Consider the following 12,995-nt stretch of genomic DNA (forward strand, 5'->3'; position numbering starts at 1 on the left):
TCTTTCTCCTTTCTGTGAGTCAAAGTCGTGTTCTAGTTCGCCGGGCTTATTCATTTGAGTGCTTAAACGTTAAACCGTAGCTTGTTTATCCTAGGAAACATAAGCTACAACGCTCCTAACATCTTTGGGAGGGTAGCAAATAAAGATTTTAAGGTTAGTGTGGGTATCACCCGACTCAAGCTAACCTAGCAATTTCTCCTTACGTTTTTTGTACTTGTTATTTTTTTTTATGGAAATAATCATTTTCGTAGGATTATATTCTTAACATTATAGCCATGGATATATGAAATTTGCTTCATATCAAATATAAACTTCACTAACAAAATGAGACAAGTCATCATAAAAACTAAAATTATGTGGAAATTATGGTCTATAAACATGTTATATGAAATATTAAAAATGCCTTTTTTTTTATGTTATATATGTAAAATTTTCCATTATGTCACCATTAAGTGGTACAAGTTAATAGGCCATTTATGACCATTATGTTGTGGTTTGAAACATTAAGTAACGGTTTCTGTTACTTAACCGATAATGATGGCACAAAGGTTATATATATATGTATGGTCCTCCCACTGCTCCTAGGATTCGTGATACACACCATCTAGTTCAACAGGAGACCAAGTGGTAGACAAAACACCAAAATTCCTTACAATTCTTCAAGCAATACAACAGAAATTACAACTATGGCGGGAGATGCTCAATCATATGCTGTCGCTATCAAGGTTAGATTACATGTATTGATTTGTTTATTTCTAACATTTGGTATCAGAGCTTGTTTAATCTCTGCCTAGTTGATAAATTTGCATATGATATATATTTTGAATTATATTATATATTATGCAATATAAGTTTTATTGCTGTTTTTTTTTCCTGGAGAATATGCTTGCAGTATGAATATCAGTAAAAAAAAAAAAAAGTAAAAATCCAACCTGCTGCATGTTTTCACGGGAGAATTTATTTTAATAACTTTCTGTCTTCGTTTCTGGCCACTCATCGACGACTGCGTATGAGTTTCGGATAGTCGCCAATTCACCCTTTTCTCTGATGACTGATATTAGGCGTCAGAGAAATGACAACTACAGTGATGATGAAATGATTGCCATAAGGCTCGTCGTCGGCGTTGGGTTTTCCGACTAGAGGCAGGAGGTCGTAGCTTAGGTAGCTGGTAGCTGGTAGCTGGGTTCCAGGTGGTAGTTGCGAGGCGGTAATGTTCCTTCTCCCTCAGATCCGGCCAGTGTTGTTTTCTTCCTCTCCACATGGCGATGTTTCTTTCTGTCTCCTTCGACGCCACTAGTTGATGTTGTCACTATCCGTGATTGTACTCCGGCGAAGGGAGGCAGTGGTGAGGACGGTCGTCGTTCACGTCCTGGCACTGCGACGCAGATCGGAGAACATACAGATCCTATGTGTTTCTAGTAGCATTAAGGTCTCCATCCCCGAAGGCTCTTGCTTTCGATGGTTGGCTGGCTGACGACGTCGAAGGGCCGCTGGTTTTGTGTCAATTAAGATTTGGCTCTTGTGGGAATTTTTTTTAATTGGTTTTTCCTGGTCGAGGTGTTAGTGTATATTCTTGCCGGCAGAGCATGTCAGCACTGCCGCCCATTATGATGGGTGTCTAGTGGTGTGAATGGCAGGCGGTGGGGACTGTTTTTGCGCTGTTCGGTGCTGCGAACTTTCCCCTAGCCATTTCCATTTGATGAATGTCGATCCGATTGGCATCCTGGGCCGTAGCACCGTTGGAGTGGTGATTTTGTCGTTCGCTTACGGTAATGCAGCGCCGCCGAGCCATTGTTTGAGAAGAAGTGTTTGCGATTTCGTTTTCCATAAGCATCGTCATTGAGGGTTGCCCATATGTCGTCGTTGGAGTGGCTGTCCACCTGCGTCTGCATGAAGTCTGGTTAGCTACTAGTCTTTTGTCGTCGTTTTCGGCGGGCAGCAGATGGGTTGAGAAGCTCTGGAGGGAGGCGATACAGATGTTGCGCTATTACCACTGCTGAAAATTTTGGAATTTCCGACCACCTTATCTTAAATCAAGTCGAAAGGCTTGTTTCGACCACTTTTGGCATCTGGAAAAATCTTTGTTGCTATTTCCGACCACTTTTTGCTTTCGAGATTTAAACATGTGGTCGAAAATTTCATAATTTCCAGCAGTGTACTACTCCATATCTTCAATTCAATATTACGCTTTTCGCACTTCCTCATAGAATTGGTACTTCAATTGATTACCATTATTATTGTTTATTTTGGAGCCATTATTCCGGAAATCCCGTCCTTGCGTTTCTTGTCCTTGATTAAAGGGTGTAGTTTTTCAAATTGGTTAGGATTGTATTGCTTCCTCGTATTCAGTATGTTTTAGAAAATTACCATGATTGTGCTAATTTCTTTAATTATGGTGATAAAAAGTTCCGTCTAAACCTTTTTTTTTTAATATGCCATTATGTGGACTTGTTACACGGCTTAAGTTTTAAGTATTAAAATTTCCTGAAGAATGTTTTAAAGGCTTGCGGTTTCAGCAATTGCTTTTCCATTTTAAATCACCTAATTGTTATAATATAATATTATGTGATTATTCTGGCTATTCATTGCAATTATGGAATTTTTCAATTTGTCATGATTTGATAACATTTTTAATTATGGAGTGTGATTTTGAATCACAATTTTGGAAAAGCATATGGTTATGACCATTGAATATTATTTTATTATTGTCGTAATAATTTAGATTATGATATTAAGAATCATATTTTGAAATTCATTTGAATTTGTTTGTCCAAATTAAAACTTTTATGGTAATAATGATGATATTATGTAATATTTAATAATAATGATGATTATCATTATTATAATTAAAATGTTGTTCGATTAAAATTAAGAAAATTGATTATTCCGTTATTAATGTTATGTAATATTAATTATTAGAATTATTATAGTAATAACAATTAATGATTTTTGAACCGATGGATCAATGTTTTGTGCCGTTACTATCATCATTTGTTTTGGATTTTGATAGTGTGATTTGAAGTCATAATTTTTAAACCATTTCATTTTTTATCCAAACCGTGTAAATAATGATAATACTTTATAGGGGTTCAGCCTTTGGAAGAATGATAATACTTTATAACATTTTATAGCTAGTTATTGCTATTAAATGTTAGGGGTTACGATTGAACTGAGGAATCAATATGTCGTAACATTGTTATCATTATTTGTGATGTCCACTTTGATTGAGTATGAATATTTGATTTTATATTCATATTTTTGAGTTTGTTTTATGCATATAATTAAATTAAGTGCATACTATTATGGTTTTAAATTATGCATTTTAGTTTTGTGAGAATTTAATTTGGAAATGTCAACATATCATATGGTTTTGATATGGTTAGAATTTACAATTTTAAGCTAGTTCTCATAAAGTTTACTATATGCATTGAATCATTTTTGTATTGGGCCTACAAGTTAGAACTTTTCAATAATTGAAAAGTATATGGTTATTATAAATTATTACTCAAATGTTTCCTTAAAGTTTTGGATTTATGTTGTTATTTGAATTTGAATAATAATTTTATAGCTCATTTTAAATTGATATTATGGTGTTCTATTTATTTAAATATGAGCTTATTGATTTTCATACATAACTGTTCACTAGCATACCATTATATTTTCTAGTTATGTGAATTTAATTATGCCTTTAAAACTGCATAAGTTAGGAATTATAATAATTCCTTGTTAAGGTGAACTTTGTGTGTGAAATTATATACGATATGGTAGTGCATTATGTTTAAGCACCTTTAGACCATTTAGAATGTTAACTTGAGATTAAAAGTCTTTCCATATGTGAACTATTAAAGATTTGGAAAGATTACTCGTCAATTATGCCTTTAGTGTGAGAAAACATAAACCGGTAAAAAGTATCTCGGGAATGGGCCAATTTGCTATTAGTTCCCTTGAAACATTACTCTGTTTAAGGAATTGGTTTTTAATGAGGCTTTGTCCCAACCAACTTTCCTGGGAGTATACTTGGAATTGTTTATCACATTGCCGCATAATTGTTTTTAGACTTTAATGTTGATGCCTAAGATATTAAGAAAATCGTCTGGTGATCTTATAATTTTGATTAATTAAGTAGTAGCCACGGTATCTTTAATTAATTGAAATTTTGTGAGATCACATACGGTCATAGACGTATTGATTGTGATTAATTATATGATATAACAAAATTTTGCCCACAGGCAATTTTATTATGTTTATATAGTTAATTAGGGTAAAAACACCAAACTATGATCGTAATTTAGCCCATAGCCAATTATGTATCAGAATATAGTTTTGGTGAGTTTTATCGTTACAGATAGGAAAGTCAATTTATTTAACATATGGTTATAACGTAAATAAATTGGTGTCTTCAATCATAAAGTTATGATATATGTACATATTCAAAGAATATTTTTATGTGTACATTTTGTGGTATTAGTCTAGTTTCTTTTATGTGTATTTATTATGCATAGAAAAAATTTAGATTAATAGCTTGGTATGTACATTAATATTCTTTTCTATACAAATATCAAGTGATCAATACAATTTCATAACTGAAATTATTAAGTTATTTTGATCACTTTGTGGCTAAGTACATAAAGTATAATAAAATCTACCCACAGGAATTCTATTATATTTATGTAAATAGTCAAGATGAAAGATCAAATCATATTTCTTAATTTACTCATAGGGATTAAGAAAAGGAACATGGTTTTGTATATTTTAATTTAAATTTTGTTGGTGTTGGATGGTCTGTGAAGCATCTTTACAGGGTATGAATTTATTATTATTATTATTATTATTATTATTATTATTATTATTATTATTATTATTATTTTTGAATTGCATCTTTACAATGTGCATTCCATCATCATCATCACCATCACCATCATTATTGAATTGCATCTTTACCGTACGCATTCCATCATCATCATCATCATCATCATCATCATCATCATCATCATCATTATTATTATTATTATAATTATTAGAAGCATCTTGTTAAATTTTGAATTATGGAAGAAAAAAAAAAAAGACTTGCAATTTACACCTTTCAATTCCTATGAGGGCATTTAAGTAATTGATGTAATATAACCTTCAACCAAACAAGTTAATGTTACATTCCTACAACTTTAACCAAATACATCAGGTAATCTTACATTCCTAAAATCTCACATTACTTACCTCCAGGTAATCGTATTACCTGGGGTAATCTAAGATTTCGTGTGCTAAGACATTTTTCACGGCAGAAAACTCGTAAAAGTTTTCTTAAATATTTTGTTAAGATTTCAACATAAAATCTATGGTTATTGTTGAGAAATTAATTCTTTTAGTCAAACATTCAAGTTTTGATTACTATATTTCTAACCAATTTAAAATTTATGACATAGGCCTTGTTTGGTAAATGGCGAGTCCACCAAAATTTGTTTGTAACACAACACGATTTTAAGTAGTTTTTTTTAATCTTTTTTTTTTTCGCTTTTTTCCTACAATTCATTCCTCTATTCCACTTGACTTCGTAAAATTTATGAAAAAATCATGACTCTAAATAGTTTTAGGTTCCTTTTTCCAAGTAGTCGATCTGATGTTCAATTCCCTTTTTACCTTTTCCTTTCCTTTTCCCTTTCCCTTCCACTTATGATGTGGGATCAATCCCTTCACTATTTTTTTTTCTTTTGTATTATTGTTGTTGTCTTCGTCATATTATTATTATTATTATTATTATTATTATTATTATTATTATGAATTATATTTCTTTTTACCTGGTAACGTAACCGCTAATAGTAAATATTTAATCTTACCAAATATCTTTTTGCAAACCATTAATATAATTCGGCGGTCAAAACTATTAATGTTATCCGCTATCCGTTATCCACTATCCGTTAATGCCTATTATGGAAATTTCTCTGACTATATTACACCCTTAAATCTTTTCCAAATTGGGAACAAATAACATTTAAATTTTTTCTTTTTTTTTTCAATAGATCGAGTTGATATGATGAAAATGGATAAAATTTATATTATTGGTTTACCAACTATTACATGGTAAATTATGCTGTGAGCACATGTCCACCATGCACATGGTGCGCACGAATTTATATCCATAATTTTTATAGTGTAGATCCATAATTTCTAGAATCTGTGAGCTAAAATTTATACTTTAGATTCTAACTGTTGAACCATGTTTTCACAAATCAGTGCAGTATAGAAATTATAGATCTACTGTATAGAAATTATGGATCTGTTGTATTTAAATTATGGATCCTACGGTTTTAGTAATTATGAATCAAAAGTATAAATTTTAGCTCACCGAGAGTCTAGAAATTATGGATCTATAGTATAGAAATTATGGATCTACAGTATAGAAATTATGGATATAGATCTGTGCGCACCATGCAAGGTGGGCACGTGCTCACAACATAATGCACGGGGGCAAATTTTATTGTGGACCATGGTCTAAAACGGTATCGTTTCTTTTAATGGAAAGAAACGGCGGCACCTGTTCTATGTAATTAGTTCTGTTTATATAATATATTCAGTTTCATTTTATATACATTGTAGCTTCATTTCAGCACAATAAAGCTTTATTTAGTTTCAACTATAGTTTTATTATTTGACATTATACATACAATACACCGCTTATTGAATTTCATTTTATACACACTGTAGTCTTATTATAACAACACAAAATTATAATTCTAATTCAACTACGGTTTCATTGGACAATATACACTCAAATATGTGAGGCATATTATTATTCAATTTCTTTTTTTACATATTGTAGATTTATTTCAGTAAAACTAAAGTATCATTTTTTTTAAAAAAAAAAAACCTAAAGTATCAATATCATTTAATCCAACTAAAGTTTTATTTGACAATATACATTCAATATGTGAGACATGTTATTCAGTTTCATTTTATACATATTGCAGTTTTATTTAAATACAATTAAGTATAATTTCAATTCAATTACAGTTTCATTTGATAATATAAACACAATATGCAATACAAGTTTTTTTTTTCAAACAATAAACATTATTAACACTGTGGTTTCATTTTTTTCCTGAACACAACACAAAAAATACGAAATTTAATAAAATTTAGCGACCACCGGTTCTTTACTTAAAGAAACGACGCCATTTTCGGATCATGGTCCACACAGCTCATGGCCCACCATATAACAACTGTTATACGTGAGTGTGAGGCTTACCTACTTTATACCTTATTGATTTTAAGTTTCCCTCATCATTCAAAAAAAAAAAAAAGAGAGATAAAGTTAGCTGTCAAAATTTTTAATCAAGATCTCTTTATATAACAATAAAATTATTTTTATTCATCAGTTAATATGAACTGTCCAATCCAAACCATCATTTAAAAAAATTCCACCTATTAATTATTTAAAAATCATATATTTCTAATTTGCTATATATGAGAAGGATTTTATTGTAAATTTTTAGTAGATTGATGTGGTCGAAATGCCCAATTTGTTTAAGCAAAAATTTATGTGAGATCGTCTCACAGATCTCAATTTCTGAGACGGATCGGATTTTTGATTAATGATGTCAAAGATCTGACACATTAATCAAATATTTAACCCGTCTCCCGGATTGAGACCCGTGAGATGGTCTCACACAAGTAATACATTTACATTTTGACGTAAAAGTATTACATTTTCCTTTATAAGTGCAACGTTACTTATAAGATAAAATATAATACTTTTGATGAAAAACGTAATACTTTTACATCAAAATATAAAAGTATTACATTTGTCCTCAAAAATATTATGTTTTCCTTATAAGTAACAAACATTTTATTCCTGATTTAGTATTACATTTTCTAGTATAAATATTAAATTTGTATATTGACTCAATCTGACCCGACTATCTCACAGATAAAAATTCGTGAGAAGATCTCACACAAGTGTGTCATTGATAAGGACGGTTTCACACATCCATCAAGTATCAAATCACAGTATAGAGTTTAGATATCATTCCACTGGAGATGGCTATTGTAATGTTAGGAATTGATGCAAAGTGGAGTTAATGACAAGCTAAAACTATCCTTATAGAAGCTAGGCCAATCGTTAAAGAGTTGGATTGATATGATTTAACAAATAACAAAATAGACAAGCAAAACAAATTTATATTTGAAAGTTAACCAATATTAAATAGATCTAATTGGCTATTTAGAATAATAGAATTAAAAGAGTTATCTAATGAAAATGAGTATTTTAAATTATGATAAGAAGTACGGAGTAATAGTAAAAAGTAGTATTATCATAGATAGTTATGAGGGAAAATAAAAATCAGATTATGATGATCATTGATGAGCCGATAAAAATTAGTATATTTATTAAATAGATAATACTCAAAATAATCACCCAATTATCTCATAATTCTCAATTTGATCTTCACCTACTAATTTATCCAAACTGATTCCTCAACTATGCAAAAATTTACTCAGTTTAGTCCTCCATATAAGATGGAGGAATTGAATAAAATGAGTCAAATTTTGCATAGTTAGGGACTATTTTGTGTAAATTAATAATCGATGACTAATTATTTAAAAATTATGACATAAGCCTTGTTTGGTAAATGGTGAGTCCACCATAAATTTGATGGGCCCACCATTTTCAAGATCTTTACTACGTCAAAAAATTTGTTTGGTAACTCAACACGATTAGAGGCAAGGGATAGCATCAACATAATTGGGAATAGTGAGAGGCTGCCGGTCGGCCGGAAAATGATGGATTGATCTGAAGTAGTGTATAGTATGAAGTCTACGAAATGATTCTTATTTATAGTGAAGAAATCCTAGTCCATCTTTAATGCCTATTATGGAAATTTCTCTGATTATATTACACCCTTAATTCTTTTCCAAATTGGGAACAAATAACATTTATGTTTTTTCCTTTTTTTCAATATATCCAGTTGATATGATGAAAATGGATAAAATTTATCTTACTGGTCTATCAATTATTACACGGTAAATTATGTCGTGAGCACGTGCCCACCATGCACATGGTGCGCACGAATCTATATCCATAATCTCTATACTGTAGATCCATAATTTCTAGTATCTGGAGCAAAAATTTATATTTTAGATTTCAATTGTTGAACCATGTTTTCACAAATCAGTGCAGTATAGAAATTATAGATCTACTGTATAGAAATTATGGATCTACTGTATTTAAATTATGGATCCTAAGGTTTTAGAAATTATGAATCAAAAGTATAAATTTTAGCTCACCGAGAGTCTAGAAATTATGGATCTATAGTATAAAAATTATGGCTAAGATTCGTACGCACCATGCAAGGTGGGCACGTGCTCACAACATAACGCACGGGGGAAAATTTTATTGTGGACCATGGTCTAAAACGGTATCGTTTCTTTTAATGGAAAGAAACGGCGGCACCTGTTCCATATAATTAGTTCTGTTTATATAATATATTCAGTTTCATTTTATATACATTGTAGCTAGCTTCTTTATTTCAGCACAACTAAAATTTTATTTTGTTTCACCTATAGTTTTATTATTTGACATTATACATACAATAGTATTATTAGAGTGAGACCTCTTATTGAATTTCATTTTATACACACTGTAGTCTTATTATAACAGCACTAAATTATAATTCTAATTCAACTACGGTTTTATTGGACAATACACACTCAAATATGTGAGACATTTTATTCAGTTTCTTTTTTTTATACATATTGCAGTTTTATTTTAGCAAAACTAAAGTATCATTTTTTTTTTTGAAAACTAAAGTATCATTTAATCCAACTAAAGTTTTATTTGACAATATGCATTCAATATGTGAGACATGTTATTCACTTTCATTTTATACATATTGCAGTTTTATTTAAATACAATTAAAGTATAATTTCAATTCAATTACAGTTTCATTTGATCATATAAACACAATATGCAATACAAGATATTTAGTTTCATTTTAGATACACTGTGATTTCATTTTTTTCTGAACACAACACAAAAAATACGGAATTTATTAAAATTTAGCGGCCGCCGATTCTTTACTTAAAGAAACGGCGCCATTTTCGGACCATGGTCCACACAGCTCATGGCCCACCATATAACAACTATTATACATGAGGGTGAGGCTTACCTACTTTATACCGTAGTGATTTTAAGTTTCCCTCATCATTCAAAAAAAAAAAAAAAAAAAGATAAAGTTAGCTGTCAAAATTTTACTTATTAATTATTTTTTTTTTGAAAGTTACTGGCTCTATTACATTGTAGTATCTGTTCATATACTTTCTCAACCTACTGAAACACAAAATACCAATAACGCCTCCACTAAGGCTCGAACTCATAATCTTCCAAATGGAAGTCCAACCCGGGTACCATTGGACCACATAGTCCTGGTCACTTATTAATTATTTAAAAATTATATATTGCTAATTTGCTATATATGAGAAGGATTTTAGTGTAAAATTTTAGTAGATTGATGTGGCCGAAATGCCCAATTTGTTTAAGCAAAAATTTGTGTGAGACCGTCTCACGGGTCTCAATTCGTAAGACGGGTCGGATCTTTGATTAATGATGTCAAAGATCTGACACATTAATCATATATCCAACCCGTCTCACTGATTAAGACCCGTGAGACGGTCTCACACAAGTGTTACCCATTTGTTTATTGTAGGAGGGGTTGAAATGCAAGACATTCTAGAATTTTCCTAATTTATGCATTTATTTTTCTATGTTAAAAAAAAAAAAGTCAAATTTCATGTGTACAATTATATATATGACAAAAACTTTTGTGAAAGGATCTGTGAGATGAGTTGGGTCAATATAAAATGTAATACTTATATTAGCAAATGTAATACTAAACTAGGAATGTTTATTACTTATATGGGAAAATGTACGAGGATAAAATGTAATACTTTTACATTTTGACGTAAAAGTATTACATTTTCCTTTATAAGTGCAACATTACTTATAAGATAAAATATAATCTTTTTGATGAAAAAAGTAATACTTTTACATCAAAATATAAAAGTATTACATTTATTCTAAAAAATATTATGTTTCCCTAATTCCCCTTGTAACCTTGTTGACTTTGAAACTCGAGAGGTGACCCTCTAGCAACACTCGTAGGATTAGCAGCCCCTGATGGGTTGCTCCAAGAAAAATCAGGATGAGTATTGCCTTGATTTTGATGTTGGAACCCTCTTTGATATTGCCCCGAATATCTCCCCTAACCAATATGATCAACATGCTCCATAATCATACCAGGTGAACCTTGCGAGCTTTGTGAACCGGTCTCAAGAATATAGCAATCAACTGAAGACCACCACCACATATCTCACAACAAATAGAAGAAGCATAAATGGGATAAGGGGTTACGGGTGACGGTGTAGATGTAGAAACTGGCACATGAGTAGGAACCGGATGAATATGTAACATTTTCCATTATGTCACCATTAAGTGGTGTAAGTTAATAGGCCATTTATGGTCATTATGATGTGGTTTGAAACGGAAGTAACGGTTTCCAGATTGGAAAAGGCTTTCTTTAACTAATCGTAACATTAGGATTACAGAGTATATCTAACTCTAACTAATCCTAACAAATAGATATACCAAGTCAAACTATCTAAGCCACAAAATATAACTATACAAAAGAAATAATAATAATAATAATAACACCTTATACTAACACACCCCCTCAAGCACAAGGTTGGAGGGCGACACCATTGAGCTTGTCACGCATGGCAGCAAACCGTGGTGCAGGTAACAGTTTCGTGAAGATATCTGCAAGCTGATCTGTCGTAGAAACATAATTGACGAGGAAGTCACCCGAAGCGACCTTGTCACGAAGAAAGTGATAGTCTATCTCCAATGTTTTGTACGTGCATGGAAAACCGGATTGGCACACAGATACGTAGCCCTTAGATTATCACACCAGAGCGTTGCAGGTTTCCCAGAGTGTAACCCAAGCTCTCGTAGTAACGAAACGACCCAAGTAACCTCAGCGGAGACATCAGCTAAGGCCTTGTACTCAGCCTCAGTGGAGGACCTAGCCACAGTGCGCTGCTTCTTCGAGAGCCAGGAGATTAAATTGTCACCTAAGTAGACGGCAAATCCACTCGTGCTTTTCCTATCTACAGGACAACCAGCCCAGTCACAAAGACGGTTGACTGCATAACTCAAATCCGGCCTCGTAAAGGTTAAGTACTGCAAAGCCCCTACAATGCGCCGATACTGAGTCGAATTATCATAGAGCTGAGCGGAAGGTACAGTGGCCTTTGTGACAGCTGCTGGCGTAGTAAGATGTTTGCAGTCGGCCATACCTGAACGGCCCAATAGATCAGTCATATAGCGTCGCTGCGACAAAAACATGCCACTAGTAGAGGACACGGCCTCGATACCCAAGAAGAAACCTGGTGAACCTAGATCCGGAATCTTGAAGGTAGAAGCAAGTCACTGTAGGATAGTGTCTACAAGTGTACCGTCGTTTCCCATCATAATTATATCATCGACATAGACTAGAAGATATACACGAGCGATGCCTGAAGTGTAATAGAACAAGGACACATCCGTCTTCGACGACTTAAACCCTGCTGTCAACAGAAAGTCGTGAAGCCGCTTAAACCAGGCACGAGGAGCCTGTTTGAGACCATACAAAGACCGCTGTAAATGACAAACATGTCCTGGTGTGGACGGGTCTTCATACCCCGGTGGTTGCTTCATGTACACTGTTTCTGCTAAATGACCGTTCAGAAAAGCGTTGTGAACGTCCAGTTGCCGGAGAGTCCACTTATTGGTTACGGCTAAAGAAAACAAGAGTCGTACCGTGGTTGGTTTAACAACCGGACTGAACGTATCAAAGAAATCTTCCCCTGCAACCTAATTGAGCCCTTTAGCTACCAACCGAGCCTTGTACCGTTCTACTGACCCATCTGCAGTGCGCTTCGTTCGGAATACCCACTTGCACCCGATT

At 32.6% G+C, this 12,995-nt stretch overlaps 1 protein-coding gene across 1 annotated transcript; it reads right to left on the reverse strand.

Annotated features, from left to right (window-relative positions):
* Nucleotides 1–11,884: 11,884 nt before the first annotated feature.
* LOC109154046 (uncharacterized mitochondrial protein AtMg00810-like) lies at nucleotides 11,885–12,745 on the reverse strand. The gene is made up of 2 exons (XM_019301925.1): nucleotides 12,505–12,745; nucleotides 11,885–12,444 (listed from the first exon to the last, which is right to left on the reverse strand). The coding sequence occupies exons 1-2, from the start codon at nucleotides 12,743–12,745 to the stop codon at nucleotides 11,885–11,887; spliced, it is 801 nt and encodes a 266-aa protein (XP_019157470.1).
* Nucleotides 12,746–12,995: the final 250 nt, after the last annotated feature.

The sequence above is a fragment of the Ipomoea nil genome, unplaced genomic scaffold (assembly GCF_001879475.1).
Source record: "Ipomoea nil cultivar Tokyo-kokei standard unplaced genomic scaffold, Asagao_1.1 scaffold2580, whole genome shotgun sequence".
NCBI lineage: Eukaryota > Viridiplantae > Streptophyta > Magnoliopsida > Solanales > Convolvulaceae > Ipomoea > Ipomoea nil.